The sequence below is a fragment of the Lissotriton vulgaris genome, chromosome 10 (genome assembly GCF_964263255.1).
Source record: "Lissotriton vulgaris chromosome 10, aLisVul1.2, whole genome shotgun sequence".
Taxonomy (NCBI): Eukaryota; Metazoa; Chordata; class Amphibia; order Caudata; family Salamandridae; genus Lissotriton; species Lissotriton vulgaris.
The window spans coordinates 901,276,343-901,294,085 of NC_141698.1; the positions used below are offsets into that span (position 1 = coordinate 901,276,343).

Genomic DNA, 17,743 nt, shown 5'->3' on the forward strand with positions numbered 1-17,743 from the left:
TTATATTGGGATACTTGGGTGTATGATCTGTGGGTGGAAGCTTGTGGCTCCGCACAGATTCTAGAACTTTCCATCACAGAAATGTGGGTAAATTTTTTTTTTTTTACAAGGTTTGAGGTTAGCAAGGGATTCTGGTTAACAGACCTGGTTAGAGCCACACAAGACATGTCATCCTGTATTTCCCACGGTATCTAGTTTTCAAAAATGTTCAGGTTTGCTGGGATTCCCTAGGTGCCGGCTAAGCAGAGCCCAAAATCCACAGCTTGGCACATTGCAAAAAGGGTCAGTTTCTGTGGAAAAATGTGATGTGCCCACATTGCGTTTTGGGCTGTGTCCTGTCATAGACACTATGCCTACCCACACAAGTGAGGTACCATTTCTACTGGGAGACATGGGGGGAATGCTGGGTGGGTGGAAGTTTGTGACTCCCCACAGATTTCAGCACTTTCTACCACAGAAATATGTTTTGTTTTACAAAGTTTTAGGGTCGCAAGGGATTCTGGGTAACAGAACCTGTTGAGTTTTTTTTTTAAATATACTATCATAGACGCAAAATGCCACTAAAATGTACTTGCCTGTCAAGAAATTCACTTCTCCCAACTGCTCCTAAACCATACGGAGTGAGGTGGCAACTGTTACAGAAAATGTCTTTCTTCTGCATTATTTTCGCCCCACAATCTCCTTATGCATTCATTTTCCACCCATGCAACAACCTCCCCACAGCCATGAACTGATAGTCTATCCAACCACCTGCTTGCATTTAGCACAGGTGGTCCTCTGATGATTCTTCCCTCCCGGCAAAAATCTAGCTGGTCACACACATGTATCCAAACATGGTCCCCATTCACGAATGACAATAAATGTATCATCCACCTTCACCCGTCATATATCATCCCACTGTCATCCATCATCTATTTGTCCACCCACACCTTCGTCCACCCACACCTGCATCCACCCTACCATTCAACTGTACTCGCATCTCTATCCACTCATATACAGCTGTAGGCACAAACTACCTTGCAACCATCTTTTCATGAAATATCCATATGTCCATCCAAAATTCACCTGTCTCTGCACATAACTATGCGTTTGTTTTATGTCTCGTCATTTCTGATTCTGTCATTTGTGTCTGGGATCTTCTAAATGAGGAATTTCCAGGGAGATCGTGTTGGACTACTGTGTGCAGTTATGTACTCTGCATTCTGAATTTACTTTGTTGCACTTAACATAATTTTTGACTCTACAAAACGTGATCTGTGTTGAAATTATAGATAACTGCACCAGAATTGTATCTGTTTTTTTTAGTTTATCATGTCTCCTTAGTCCCGCTAATAAAACATATTTTGTCTCTTCATCTTTACCTGAATGATTTATCTGATAGCCTCTACTCCACAGTTTTTCACTCCGTATTCAATCTATCAGACTATTTCTTTGAGGTTTGATCCTGTCTTTGGTTTGGTCCCTCACAGTTGTAAGGGATATATGTAACTATGGTCTCTGTTTTAATTGATGACATTTTATCAGTGGAGGATTAAATAGTTTTTCATTCTATAATCGGGTTTATTTAATTGGTTAAAACATCAAGGGAGTCATATTAAGATTGGTATGTCGACCATATTGTGCCTGTGGAAGTTAAGCACTGCCTGCTTATGTTTTCCTGAAATTATGGTCCGTCTTTGAAAAGAAAAAAAAAAGCCCACCACGAACTGGGATATTTCTCCCAGCACTGGGGGGCATGACTGGGTCTTTTGTCTCCACCGGAAATAGCAGAATGGGCACTGGCAGGAAGGGCACTGGAAAGGGCACCTCATAAGGCAAACCTTCCCTATTTAGCTATACAGGTAGGTCCAATGGTTTTCCCAACAGCAGAGCTGGCAGCAGTCCAGTCACTGGCACAATAGCATGCCCCCACCTCTAAACTAGCAGAGGAAAATGGGATAGGGCGGATAGGACATCCTCAAGAAATGGGGAATGTCCTGTTACCTCACTTCTCTAATTATCTTACATCTGTAGTCGCCTATCACATGGACATTTTAAGGAATTTGGGTGCCCTGGTCAAAACTTATTTTGGGATCCCTGTTCAGAACAGCTTTGCATTTATGATCTAATTTCAGCTCTTTAATGCCCTCTTTGGCCAGGTCAATGGAATTGTGTAGGACGCTGGTCCAAATTCTAAATATGTTTGCATCTAATATTCAGGGATAGTGGTGTGTTTTCAATATTGTAACACAGCAGCTCACAAATATTACTGCAAATATTCTCTGTGGCCCATCCAATTTCTCATGTGTGAGGTTCTGTTTTGTTCTGGAAGAACTTTTTTTATGGATGTTCCATGAAACATAAACACATTTCTCTGCAAAATGTCTGTAATAGCCTCTCACACATCACCCACGTAAAAAATAAATTAAAGCAGAATGGTATTTAAAACAATCTGTTTAAAAGTATTCAAGGTCATCAGGGCAAGACTCTACAGAACGTAAGTGGTTTGATAAGGGGGCCCCTGAAAGGCAGGGGCCCTGGGCCAGAACCCACTTTGTGTATGCCTTAAAACACTCTGCTTATCTACACATTTCACAAACAAAAAAAACATGCATGCTTACCAATAATGCGGCCATAATTGGACCATGTACTACGTAGAGCAAGTGTGTCTCTACGCTCATCCAACAGCTGAAAGAAGAACACAACATAAAGGGAGTGGTAAACTCACTTTGTTAAGAAAAACTTGGTGACATTCATGTTTCTGAAAATGTCAGGGTAGCACTTACTTGTCATCAAAATACTTTGTTCTTGCAACTGCATGTATTGACGCTGGCACTAGCGGGAAACCTAAAAAAATTCAAATGATTAAGTCAGATACAATGTATTTTGCCAGTCACTTCACTTTGCGGTACAAAAAAAGGACTGGCCCTCAAATGCTTTCAGTAATGTTTATGATCTGCTCATCAAATCATACAGCCAATCCCCCCACAAATAGTTGATGTCCACTACTATCAATTTAGTAAATGTATCATGGAAACCGACAGTCTGATCCATTTATTGTATGCATTACCCTGCAGCCTAGGGTGATCGAACTCTTCCCACACAGCTGGGTGATTACATTTTCGATGTCGAATTTAGGTTCCACGCTATTATGATTTATTAAGTCTCATTCCGCCCGTATGTAATTTTTAGGACACCATCGCCCAGTGAACAAAAACTCCACAAAATTGGGCATTGCAGATATGAAAGGCGTTGTATGCAAAGGTCATTGCTCTCTCTCCGATGCTTGAACATCACGAGAACATGAGCCAGTTTTATAAGCTGGGCTTTCGGCGTGTAAAGGATTCAATTTTAAATATGACTGCAAAGGGAAATGTTCATTGACATTTCAGTCCCGTACAGCCATCTGAAAGTTAATGCATTTCAGTATGGACCTGTGTGGTCCAGACTGCACTTAGATTTCAGCCCAGTATCGCGCTGGAAGTAGTGCCTCCCTCTCTGTGGAGTAACAGCAGCTGAGTGCACTGCATCCCCACATGCGATGCAGTGCGCGCAACAAAATTCGTTTTATTTATTTAAATGTTTACTTACCTGTAAAACTCCGTAATCCATACATTACTACCCCCCACCCTCCCCCTCCCCACGTCACCGCCCTGCAGGTAATCCCACTGCCGGCCGCGGCTGGTAAACAGATTCATCCCACATCTGCATTCATTTACAATGTAAGGCGAGAGAGCCTAAAGCGATGACATGAACCCCTATTGATATTCAAAAAACAGCAGGGTAGGCGTTGGGTCATGGGCTCTAGTGCAAGGAAAAACAATCTCCCAGCCCCTGCCTGAATTATAAAATGCAGCAATAATCAGGGTTCGGGAAGCCCCTCAGACCTCTGAGCCATGGTGTCGCTGCACCGGCTGCACCAATCAAAGCTACGCACACATCCAATAGAGGTTTTCTGGCTCTCAGACACCCACTGAGGATACAAAATACAAAAGGTGCCTAATGAATGGCTGACTGGAGTCCAAAAAGCCAATCAGAATTTAGAGGCAACGTTTTCAGAGATCCGCCCTGCTCAGTTTGAGCAACAGGGCAAGGATTATTGTCACTACAGTCATAAAATGCATGATTTTGCCTGTTCCTTCTCCACAAAGGTTGGCCTAATTGTGGTTCCCAGGCGCTGTAGCGCCCCTCTCCCACCTCATGCTCCTGGCAGCTAGCGCCTTTTGGACGTTTCATCACTGCAGGAGGTTGTCATAGTCCGCACAGGGAGTGGGGCCGGGGAAAGAGCATGGGAGGGATCCCAGGCTTGAACACTGTGACAACGGGGTCAGTGATGAAAGTGACAAGACAAGGGAGGCAAGAATGAACAGCTGGAGAAGAAAGAACTGACCAATTCTAATGTGTTGCTATGACACCTCACAAGTTGGGGGTCGCTAGCATGTTTGGGTGGTGAACCCTGTTAAACACTGAAGAGTGCTTGCGGAAAATGAGAATGAAGTAAAATGATTATGGTGACCACAGCTGACAGTGTTTTAAGACATATATATGGTTTGTTTGTATAAAGTGAAGTTGTCAAAAGCCAGTGTACTGTGGATGATGTAACCTAATACAGGAGAGATGGTGGATAAACTGTGTGAATACCACTCAACCAATGGTTTTGAAGAAACAAGGGATTTACTGGAGATTTCTCTGATGTATTCATAAGGATCTCAATAGCACACCCCCTCTTTATCGTTCTGTGCACATAGCTAGTGGTCAGTGCGGTGGACAACAGGTGTAACTTTGTCTTTCTTGTCTAATCGTGGCTTTTATCAGCCTAATGAAGGGTATATAAGAGAGTGAATCAAGAGTGAGCTATGCAGGTGGTTGGCATTCTTAGACCGAATCAGGAGACTTCCAGAGGGGATTTCGGTCTCGAATAGATATTAAGTGATGTGGATGTGGTGTGAGTTAAGGTGCAGGAACGGTTCAGGCATTAGGGTGGATCATGGGGGGTGTTTATAGTGGGGAAGTGTGGCTCAAATGGTTAGAGCGGCCGACCCTGATGCAGAGGTCTAGCCCAGGACCAGGGTTCAATACCCGCCTCAGCGGGTCTTGGGCTCAATTTCCTCGGACCTGATAATTCTCGCCTCGGTGCCTACTCTAATCATGGGTCTCACTCTGCAGCTCTGGGCAATAGCTTGCTTAATCTCCACAACGGCCCCAACAGCGCTGGGATGCCTGGTCTTCACCTTGGGGGTGCCCAGGAGTGGACATTCCACAGGGAAAAACCAGGAAGGGTTCCTAAGCGGTATACGGACAGCGCCGGGACACCTCCGTTGGAGGTATCTGTGCGCTTTACAAATGACATTCACATTACATAAAGTGTATTTGTGGAGTGGTATGTGGACAAGGAGGTTGGTGAGCTTTGAGAGGCCCAAGCGTAGGTGGAAGAGGGCGGTGGAATATTCCTGGCTGGAATGTGTGTGTGTGTGTGTGCGCAGTGAGCATCATGAACCGCTGGGCAATATATTCAGTGGGTACAGGCTACAATGGTGCACCTTTTTCCTCCAAAACGCATTCTGAGAGTTCAAAGGCATGCATAGGCACAGAATACAGTTGTACATACGCTGGGGAGATGTGGGGCCACTGATACCTCATGGCGCAGTGCTCCATATATAGGTGTCAAGCATCTTGAGTAGGAGCTGGGGCACATTTTTCCTGATGTGCAGCAAATTACTGACAGCTAGAAGTCCAGCCCTCAATGAGGAGGAACTACAGCAGCAAGAAAGTCAGGCAGCTTTGTCCGCCTTCTCAAAAGGCAAGGCTTCCTGATTTTGCCCGAATTTCCAGGAAAAAATTGGAATTCACACAATCGTAGCCCAGAGTACTTTGTACAACAGGAAATGAGTGGCATACAAAGTGTGATCTCTGAATGACGAAAGCATAAGCAGTGCACAGTCTGTTCCTAAGACATTTCTCTTGATTAACACAACAGACTATTGTGCACATTGAAAATGAAACTTGCAGTTGTTTGTAGACTCACATATGTTAGGTAATATCGCACTGAGGGTTTATTAATTTGAATGATTAGACACCACTTAAAGTTTTGCATTGGAAGATATGCAATTAATTCTATGTGTAGTTCTAAAATGTGAATAATAACTAAAAACGTTTATCAATTATGCAAGCCGCTGTGTAGCAGAGGGTACTTACTGGTGTTTTGTCTATAGTGTCTGTAGTGCTTGTTTACATTAAATCAAATTTTTGGCATAGGGTGTTATGTTATATATTATGCCATGTCATGTCACGTTATGTTATATCAGCATCGGTAAAGCTTCATAGTTCTGTAGATAAACACATAACTGGGCACATTTTCAATATGCCCATAGATATAAACTAAAGTAATGTCAAGACAAGGATCGTTACTGATTAAAAGAGAAGGTGTTTAACGCTTTCCTACTCTGTAGCAGATATTGCTCTACTCACAGTGTAGAGAGTGAAATTCATTCTTTGGACGCAGCAAGAGATAACTCATTCACCGATTAAGTCCTGGTTTTGGGAACAGACAAAGGGCACGACGGATCAGAACTGCTTTGATAGTAACCATACCAAGCACTTGTTGGGCAAGATAGTGAGACTATTAAGACTGGACTATTTCTGTAACCTTCATTGCAGTAGATCAAGAACTTAATCTAATGTTGGTTTAGGCTGAAGCGCTCTCCCGCTGTCTCTCAGATCCAACACCAATCTACTGGCTTTCAGGAAGGATCTGAAGACTCTGCTGTTTGCGCAGTGATTCTCTTCATTTTGTTCTCAGTTCCCCTCCCTTTCTGCTTTCCACTCTGGGTCGGTGACGGTCTTTAGCGCCGGGACACTCCTCGGAGTAGCTGTGCGCTATAAAAGTACCCCTAATAACATAACAAGTTGCAAAAGGCACAATTCATCAGCCCATCGTATTCTCAAGTGGTAGCTCATTTTTTAATGCATCAGATTATGTGAAATAAGTTTATGCACTATTTTATTTTGTGGTTTTGTTAAGCACTGAGTTTATCTGACAGGAAACTCAGAGTACCTTGATTGAAGGACATCTCCATGTCATTTAACACAGATATGATGTACAAAAGAAAGCTGATCGTTGGTTAGTATTATGGCATGGACCACCTGAACCATTCACCCTCCAAAGGAGAAACAATATTACCTATTGAGTAGGTATTAGAAATGGGGGTCTCTCGTTGGCAATGGTTTGCACCTTTGTCCAAGTAGGGACCCTTGCTTCTAGTCAGGATAAGGGAGTTACGCCCATACACACCCCCTCCTCACCCCATTGGTAGCTTGGCACGAGCAGACTGGCTTATCCCAGAGGCAGTGTTTAAAGAATGTGTACACACTTACAGTAATACAGTAAAAACACTACAAATCGACATCACACCTGTTTAGAAAAATAAGTAATCTTTATCTAAACCAAACAAGACCAAAATGAAAAAAATCCCACATACAGTTATCAAGATATGACCTTTAAAAGGTAAAAACAGTTCTGTCTACAGCAAGCTGTAGATGTGACACTTTCAACAAAATGTACCTTTGATGCACCAAAATCATAAGCAAAAATAACCGCAGGGAACGTGATGCGCCGGTTCCTTACTCACAGGGAAGGTGATGCATTGGTTCTTTGCTCCAGGGGAGATAATGCATTGGTTCCTTACTGCCATACAGGGTAGATGATGCGTCAGTTCCTTACTAAAGAGGAGGTGATGACTTGGTTTCTTACTGTGCAGGGAGGCGATGTGTTGGTTTCTTACTGCGGCCGCAGTATTGCTGTGGACTTGGCACACCGGTGTGATTCGTGGGGATTCGTGAGGCATCGGCTCTCGATGCTGCAGCAGCAATGGCTTTATGGCAATCTCTCCAGCCACGATCATCTGATGCGTCTATTCTTGCAGTTGCGCAGCCGGGTCGGCGTTGGAGGTGGTGCGTGATCTCGGACTTCGGAGATCGGTGCACAAGCCTCGGCATGAGGCAATTTTTCCAACCGCGGGCAGGCACTGCATCAGTTTATTCAGCAGCAGGGCAGCGATGCATGGAAATTCTTTCTGCATAGCGGTGTTGCGTCAGAAAACAGGTGTGGATACTTCACATTTCTTTAGTTGCCTCTCTTTTCTCAGCTCCCAGCAGCAGGAGCTTTAGAGGCCCAACACCGGAACAGGCACCTCTTGGCAGGTAAGAAGTCCCAACAAGGGAGTTCAGGGGTGCTGCTGGTGAAGTCTTTGTGCCTCTGAGAATTCAGAACAGGAAGCAAGCTCTGTTTCAAGCCCTTGGAGATCTTCTTCAAGCAGGAAACACAGTGCACAGCAACATCTTTGTCCTCTCCTTGGCAGAAACAGCCACTGCAGGCCAACCCTAGACAGCACACAGCAAAGGGGCAGTACTTCTCCTTCAGCTTTCCCAGCTCCTCTCCTTGGCAGACGTTCCTCTTGAGTCCAGAAGTATTCTAAAGTTCTGTGGTCTGGTCCCTAATATTTATATTCAATTTATCTTTGTTCTCTTGTGGCAGAGAAGCTCTGTGCTCAGTCACAACCAATTCTGTCCTACCTGGTCCAGCTTCCCAGCAGAAGGTGGAGACAGCATTATGTAAGGCAGACTGGGCCTATTCAGGTTCAAGGAAATCTCCTCCCCCTACTCTAAATGCACCACAGGTCTATCAGCCCAGTCCTAACTCATCCAGGAAAGGCGGGACCCAACTAAATCCCCCTGTGGCTGCATGAGAGAATGTACATCCCCAGGCACACAGGATGGCTAAGCAAGAAAATACCCACTTTCTAAAAGTGGTATTTCAACCACATAATATAAAAATTATCTTTACTAAAAGATCCATTTTTACATTCTGAGGTCAGGCATATTAAACTCCATCTCTCCATCGTGTCCCAATGGGAAGTTATACTTATACAATGGTATAAATTTACTCCCATTCTATCCTGTGGGACCGATAGCCTTTCCGTAGTTAAAAACAAAATACACTGTATTTCACGGATCACTGACAGAATATCGACAATCTAAATATCGACTTGCCAAAATATCGAGGTAAAAATATAGAATGCCAGAATATCGACTTCCTATCTACAAACAGGTAAGTACAAAAATATTTACTCCAAAATATGGATTGGAAAAAATATAGACAGTCAAAATATCGAATTTTTTAAATTTCTTAAAAGTAATTTTAAAGTAATATAATAATAAATATAATTAATTTAAACATACTTAAAATACTTAAACAAACTTAAAATAATAAACAATTAATGTAACTTAAAAAAAAAATTAAACATATATATATATATATGTATACATATTATTAACAAAACATATACAATATTTTTTCCGTAGGATAGCGAGAGGGTTAAATTTACTATTCACACTCCAGAGAGTGCAACAGTAGGGAAAGCAATGGATAGCGTTGGGATAAAAAATATTATTCCCACTCCGGAGACCGCAACAGTAGGGAAAGCGTTGGATAGCGTAAGGTTAAATATTACTATTTCCACTCCAGTGAACGCAACAGTAGGGAAAGAGTTGGATAGCGTAGGGGTAAAAATTACTATTCCCACTCCAGTGAGTGCAACAGTAGGGAAAGCGTTGGACAGCGTAGGGGTAAAAATTACTATTCCAACTCCAGGGAGTGCAACAGTAGGGCAAGCGTTGGATAGTGAGAGGGTAAAAATTACTATTACCACTCCAGTGAGTGCAACAGTAGGGAAAGCATTGGATAGCGTAGGGGTAATAATTACTATTCCCACTCCAGAGAGTGCAACAGTAGGGAAAGCGATGGATAGCGTAGGGATAAAAAATATTATTCCCACTCCAGAGACCGCAACAGTAGGGAAAGCGTTGGATAGCGTAAGGTTAAATATTACTATTTCCACTCCAGTGAACGCAACAGTAGGGAAAGCGTTGGATAGCGTAGGGGTAAAATTACCATTCCCACTCCAGTGAGTGCAACAGTAGGGAAAGCGTTGGACAGCGTAGGGGTAAAAATTACTATTCCAACTCCAGGGAGTGCAACAGTAGGGCAAGCATTGGATAGTGAGAGGGTAAAAATTACTATTGCCACTCCAGTGAGTGCAACAGTAGGGAAAGCATTGGATAGCGTAGGGGTAATAATTACTATTCCCACTCCAGTGAGTGCAACAGTAGGGAAAGCGTTGGATAGCGTAGGGGTAAAAATTACTATTCCCACTCCAGTGAGTGCAACAGTAGGGAAAGCGTTGAATAGCGTAGGGGTAAAAATTACTATTACCACTCCAGTGAGTGCAATAGTAGGGAAAGTAAATACTTCACTTATAAATATAAATAACATAAATATTAATACCAATTACAAAATAATTAAAATATTTTAAACATTTATAAAATATATTATTTAATCAATTAAAATTACAAATAAAAATTAACTATTAATACAAATTACCGACTAATACTAATCATTTAACAATAACCAATACATTAAATTACAATATAACAATAAATAAAAATTAGACACAAAAAATATTTAAAAAATATAATTACTTACAATTAAATTACTTCCCAAACTATTCCCCTATAAACACACAACCCACTACAGAAAATAATGTGATAAAAGTAACATATTTATCAATTAATCAATTACAACAAATTACAGACTATATTTCAATTAATTACCAATTAATATTTAATTAACTATAAATTCTAAATAAATACCAATAAATAAAATAACATATTTAATTAATTATAATTAAATTACTTCCCACCCTATTCTCCTATAAACCCACAACCAGCCACAGAAAATAAATGACTAAAATTAACATATTTATCAAATAATCAATTCAAAATAATTACTAATTATATTTTAATTAATTACCAATTATATTTTAATTAATTACCAATTAATAATTAATTAACAATTAATTCGAAATAAACAATAAATAAAATAACATATTTAATTTTTTATAATTAAATTACTTCCCACCCTATTCCCTTATAAACCCACAACCCGCTACAGACAATAAATTACTAAAATTAACATATTTATCAATTAATCAATTAAAATTAATTACCAATTATATTTTAATTAATTACCAATTAATAATGAATTAACAATTAATTGTAAATAAATAACAATAAATAAAATAACATATTTAATTAATTATAATTAAATTACTTTCCCCCCTATTCCCCTATAAACCCACAACCCGCTACAGAATTATATTACACAAAAATTAAAAAGTAATATTAACTTACCTTAAAGTCGATATTTTTGTTGTTTATAATATGTCTAGTCGATATTATGTCCATTCTATATTTTTTACTCGATATTATGTCTAGTTGATAATAAAAACTCGATATTTTGACTCTATACCGTATTTCACTATCAGGACATGTCCTACACACCCGTACTGGTCCGACCTTTCACATACACCGCACCCTGCCCACACGGGTACCTTGGGCGTACCTTAGGGGTGACTCACATGTAATAAAAGGGAAGGTTAGGGCCTGGCAAATGGGTGTACTTGCCAGGTCAATATGGCAGTTAATGTGTGCACACACTGTAGTGGCAGGTCTGAGACACCTTTGAAAGGCCCACTAGCAGCATTTGATTTACAGCCCCCCGGCACACACAGTGCACTGTACTAGGGTTTTAGCAGTAAATCAAATAAGTCAATCATGGAAACATCAATCCATAAACACAATTTCCATTAAGAGCATATGCACTTTAGCACTGATCAGCAGTGGTAAAGTGCACAGAGTCAGAAAACCAACAAAAACTGGTCAGAAACAGGAGCCCTAAAAGCAAATATTCTGGGGATAAACCTGATGAAAAAAGCAAGTCTAACAGTAGAAGTATATTATTCCCCAACCGTGTCAGGTGGTGTTCATCAATGAGCTGACGAGTAGGGACACCCTGGGTTTGACTGCTTAATTGGTCCAGTACCTTGGCTGACTGAATGATTCATGTGCCTGACATATTGATATTGTTCTACAAACAAGTGGCCCACACACCGTGCAGATTTCCAGTGCAGGATGCCTTTCTTATGAGCACTGTATGATAAAGTATTGGATGGGACAAAGCAAAGGGTTTGGCGCTTGGAATGCTTGAGCACTGTTGATAATGCAAGGAAGAAGAACTGGAATAAAGGAGTTTCCTTAAAATGAAGGAGTTACAGTGTAGGGGATGATCTGGACAGTGGGGTTAAGGCCCTGTCAAAGGGATATGCTTAGGCTAGGTCTTTTAGAGGTGACATCAACTGTCCACCCTCGCAACAGCAAGGGCCATTGTCCACTACCTGCATGGGACACTAGATAAGTTTTATTTTTTTAATTGCACTCTTCACGCTTGTCTTCTTTTGCCATATTGTCTTTATTTTCGTTGGCATCAACTAATGGAGATAGAATGTTTTTCTAACAATTTTTAAAACGTATGAGCTCTTAATTTTTAGTAATTTCTAGACTTGTGAAGAAGTTCAAGATTCATATTTTTGTTTGTGAATTTGCATGCATATTTACATGGAATATGTACATAATGCACAAATTAAGGTTATGTTTTAAAAAGTGTAAATTTGAATGCATACTTTAGATACCACATATTCTTTCATACGTTACTGAAAAACAATTCTGCAACAAATAATGAACCGTGACATTCACTATATGACCCACTTAAAAATGTCAATGATATGTATCGTTTGAAAATATTTATCTGAGTTGTGGTGATTTTGGAGGAGAGTTGGACTTTACAAATTTACAGAGCTGTACAGATATAATGTCTAGGCTAAAGTGGTGACAACAAGAAGACAGTTGCATATGGCCATGAAAAGGGATCGGCAGGGTTACTTGCATACCTAGGGGGAACAGCCATTACAACGCGTTTTTTACCACGCGTTGCTATTACATGGCATGCGGTACAACGCATGCAATGTTACAACGCGTGGTAAAAGCCACGCTTACCATTACGTCGCATGCGCTTTTACAACGCATGCGATGTAATGGCTATACACGTTATTGTGAGGAAACTGAGGCTGTTTCCTCCCAACGACGTGGACCTCTGATGACGCAGGAAGCAGGAACCAGGAGCAGAGACAGCGAAGATGGAACCATGAGGAAAGAGGTAAGGCTGATTGTGCTTGGGGAAGGGGGTTTAAGGGTTTAGGGTAATGTAGGGGTGGGAGTAGTGTGGGTATTTTTGTAGTGTAGTAGTGTTTTAGGGGTTAGGGTAGTGTAGGGGTGGGAGTAGTGTGGGTAATGTTGTAGTGTAGTAGTGTTTTGGGGTTTAGGGTAGTGTAGGGGTGGGAGTAGTGTGGGTAGTGTTGTAGTGTAGTAGTGTTTTAGGGTTTAAGGTAGAGTAGGGGTGGGAGTAATGTGGGTAGTGTTGTAGTCTAGTAGCGTTTTAGGGTTTAGGGTGGTGTAGGGGTGGGAGTAGTGTGGATTGTGTTGTAGTGTAGTAGCGCTTTAGGGTTAGGGTAGTGTAGGGGTGGGAGTAGTGTGGGTAGTGTTTAGTGTAGTAGTGTTTTATCGTTTAGGGTAGTGTAGGGGTGGGAGTAGTGTGGGTAGTGTTGTAGTGTTTAAGGTTTAGTGTAGTATAGGGGTTGGAGTAGTGTGGGTAGTGTTGTAGTGTAGTAGTTTTTAGGGTAGTGTAGGGGTGGGAGTAGTGTGGGTAGTGTTGTAGTGTTTAAGGTTTAGTGTAGTGTAGGGGTTGTAGTAGTGTGGGTAGTGTTGTAGTGTTTAAGGTTTAGTGTAGTGTAGGGGTTGGAGTAGTGTGGGTAGTGTTGTAGTGTAGTAGTTTTTAGGGTAGTGTAGGGGTGGGAGTAGTGTGGGTAGTGTTGTAGTGTTTAAGGTTTAGTGTAGTGTAGGGGTGGGAGTAGTGTGGGTAGTGTTGTAGTGTAGTAGTGTTTTAGGGTTTAGGGCAGTGTAGGGGTGGGAGTAGTGTGGGTAGTGTTGTAGTGTAGTGGTGTTCTAGGATTTTATGGTAGTGTGGGGGTGGGAGTAGTGTTGTAGTGTAGTAGTGTTTTTGGGTTTAGGGTAGTGTAGGTGTGGGAGTAGTGTGTGTAGTGTTGTATTGTAGTGTAGTATTGTTTTAGGGTTTAGAGTAGTGTAGGGGTGGGAGTAATGTGGGTAGTGTTGTAGTGTAGTAGTGGTTTAGGTTAGTGTAGGGGTGGGAGTAGTGTAGGGGTGGGAGTACTGTGGGTAGTGTTGTAATGTAGTAGTGTTTTAGGGTTTAGGGTAGTGTTGGGGTGGGAGTAGTGTGGGTAGTGTTGTAGTGTAGTGGTGTTTGAGGGTTTTAGGGTAGTGTATGGGTGGGAGTAGTGTGGGTAGAGTTGTAGTGTTGTAGTGTAGTCGTGTTTTAGGGTTAGTGTAAGGGTGGGAGTAGTGTATTGTGTAGGTGTAGGGGTAGGGTTGTCACTTACCTTGCAAACTTTAACTACGAGTATAGCTTTACCATGCATGCCTTTGCGTTGTAATGGCATGCGTGGTAAAGGCATATTGTGGTAAAAGTATGCAATGTAATGGCATGTCTTTGTCATTGACATTGCGTAGTAATACCCTGGTTATAATGGCACGCGTGGTATTAGTATGCGATGTAATGACATACATCCATATCTAGTGTACACCATGTAGAATGAAAGGGCAGCCTTAATTCATAAGGTTAGATTAATAATATATAACTATAAAATACATACCCCATCCCAAGAGATAATACCAATGCAGGTGCTGCTCCTCTGCAAACACTGCCACCACAATTAAGGTATGGAGATAAATTCCTTCACAGAGCATCCAGAAGTAGTTGCAGCCCAGCATGTATTGGTGAAATGCCTGTAGCACTTTGCAGCCCACCTGCAAGACATAAGAATAGTTGCTGTAGGTTGACATATATGATCAGATGCTCTGCAGACATACATCACAGATTAATCTTCATCTTCAGCTTTACAAAATGATTTCCCGAACTTTGACTAGAATCCTGATCTCCTGACAATGCCAATAATTGGCTATGGTGAACATATCTGGCACATGTAGTGAGGAAGCAATATAAAATCACAAGCACTGCAAGTAAAATCTGCAAAACAATTTAACATCTATCACACATAATTTGTGGGACAAAGAGAACACAACTTCATGAATATTAATTATAAAGATGCTGTCTTTGAAAGAAAAATATAATAGAAGGAACCCTTTGCTAAAGCAGGAAAGCATCTGTTTAAACCACAGCATAACCAAAGGAATAGCCTGACTTCAAGAAAGTGTCAACAGGTAGCCTGTAGTATGATTTACTTCTTATGAGCACAGCAGTCTATCCTCACTGGCTATATGTAGGCAGTATATTCTGAATACAAAAACGACCCCAGATATTCTAGCCTCTAAGGGAACCATGTTAATTAGTTGACATTCGCACCCAGGGCCATAGGTACAAAGCATTTTTTGCAGTCAGAAACATCTTTATTCGCAGAATCAGGCCTATTGCAACCACAATTTTTTTTTTAAATATACAAAAACACAAATTGCTATTAGGTAACACAACCGAATCCCAATTTGTGTTAGCGATTTGATATTTTGATAGGGGTGTGTTCAGGGTTTCCCTTCCAAATACCAAATCGCAGTGATAAGTATTAATGTTTTACGACCAATTTTTTGTTGCAATACATTAATATTTTACAGACACATCAAAGGATGTGGTAACCCATTCACAAATGGGAAGGGGTCCCTAAAAGACCCCTTTGAGAATGTAAAAAATAAAATAAAATTAAGAGCAGAAAGTGGTCCCTTGGAGCACTGCCTAATTAAAAAAAATGAAACTTCAAATTTTCATTTTTTCTTTTAAGAAACATGCATCCTTTTTTCTTTAAGGAAAATGGGTTGCATTTTAAAAAAAGATAGCTGTATTAAAAAGGAATCACAAATATAGTGGGCTGCTGACCTCAGCAGGCAACCATCCCTGGAATGGCAGCAATTTCACAGGGGACGCAAATTGAGACCAACCTCATTGATTTTAATGAGGAATATTCATGAGGTAAGTCGATTTGCGAACCCATTTGGAATCGCTATTTACATATACTTATTTTGTACATTACGAATTGCAATTTCCTTATTGCGATTCAGTATTCCCCAAGACGATACCATCAAAGTCCTGGGGTCTGCCCTAGATTTAATCACTTGGGACTATCAGACACCAAAGGACTTTATCCTAGATTGTGCCACCATAACTCTTAAAGAAAATGTATTTTCTTACAAAGGGCAAGTCTTCCTACACAGTACAGGTACTTCGATGGGCAGCACTTTTGCCCCAAGTGTGGCGGGGCTTTATGTCTCCGACTTTGAAGCCAAGCACATCTTACCATGAAATGGGCTCTTCTCCTCCTCCATCTATTTGTGGAGGAGGTATATCGATGATGTGCTTTTGGTCTGGAAGGGTAGTGATCACCTTCTGGAAGACTTCATCACATGGATCAACACTTTGGATCTCAATCTAAAATTTACCCACACCTTGAGTAAGGATGAGGTTGTCTTCCTTGATGTGACCATCTCCATTTCAGGCACATCATTAACCACAAAAACCCCTTATAAACCAACAGCAAAAAATGAACTACTGGAATTTTCGAGTTTCATCCACGCCCCCTAAAAGAGAACCTACCGTACGGCCAGTATCTGAGAATCAGGCGTAACTGTAGCGATGTGAAAGACTTCAAGGAACAATCATCTTGCCTTACCAAGAAACTCCAAGCAAGAGGATATCCGACGAGAATTCTGGAAAAAGGACACAAACGGGCACGCAACAAACCGTATGAGGCCCTCTTGGAAGACAATCCCAGTCTATCACAAGAAGTCCCCCTAACCTGTGTCACCACATACAGCAGCCTCTCCAATCTAATGAAAAAGTCAATCAATAAAAACTGGAGAATCATCTCCAGTACATACAAAACATGGGCGAAACCCCTCTTCTCCTTCAAAAAAGGACAAAGCCTAAAGGATTCCCTAGTCCACACGCGACCGAAAGAAATCGCATTACCAGGTGTACGTACTATTACTGACACTTGAGGCATGCCTAAGATTGTGGGCCATTTTCCTTGCTCTGACTGCAGCGTCTGCCATTTGACTACCGCATCCAAACAACTAGCCTTGGAACAAGGAAAAATATGGACCCAAAGAGTCCACACATACTGTAATTCCACTAATGTCATCTATTTGATCACATGCCCCGGTGAATTACGTTACATCGGAATGACCACCCGGAAGATCAAGCAAAGAATTTGCGAAAACAGGAGCAATATAAGATGCTGGAAAATAACCACCAAAATGAGCGACCACTTCCTACAGTCAAATCATACCACCAATGACATCAGGTGGACTGTAGTTGAGCAGATCAGTGAGGGTAGAAAATCTCTCAGAGACTCTTTGAATAGGAGCAAAGATGGGTGTACCGTCTGGGAACCCATATTGGAGGCCTGAATGCCGACATCCCCTGGGGTTCAATTTTTAAATGATGACCTTTGCATTTATTCCCCCTATTTCCTTTTACTGAACCAAGTTGATAGTTACCTCATCATACATGTAACTGTCTAACTAAGCAGACAATTCCATTGTATAGTCACTCTTTATCCAACAAGAGCACATTACGTGTTTTAAGAGAGGCTTTGTGGGAATTCCCCGATTTCACTTGGGGTGACAATGGCGGAATGTTTTTGCCGATACAACACTCTTTCGGCATTATTTTTTCTTTGCACTAAAGCTTTCCCAGAATTTGAACCACATACGCATACTAGAGCTGACTGTC

General features: G+C 41.2%; 1 protein-coding gene across 1 annotated transcript in view; it reads right to left on the reverse strand.

The window, feature by feature from the left end:
* LOC147688983 (calcitonin gene-related peptide type 1 receptor-like) overlaps positions 1 to 17,743 on the reverse strand; it is a 2,326,554-nt gene that overhangs the window by 688,475 nt on the left and 1,620,336 nt on the right. The window contains exons 10-12 of the mRNA XM_086941876.1: positions 14,658 to 14,811; positions 2,766 to 2,826; positions 2,601 to 2,667 (exon numbers count right to left, since the gene is read on the reverse strand). Coding sequence (XP_086798002.1) covers positions 2,601 to 2,667; positions 2,766 to 2,826; positions 14,658 to 14,811 — 282 coding nt within the window. The remainder of the gene's footprint in view (positions 1 to 2,600; positions 2,668 to 2,765; positions 2,827 to 14,657; positions 14,812 to 17,743) is intronic.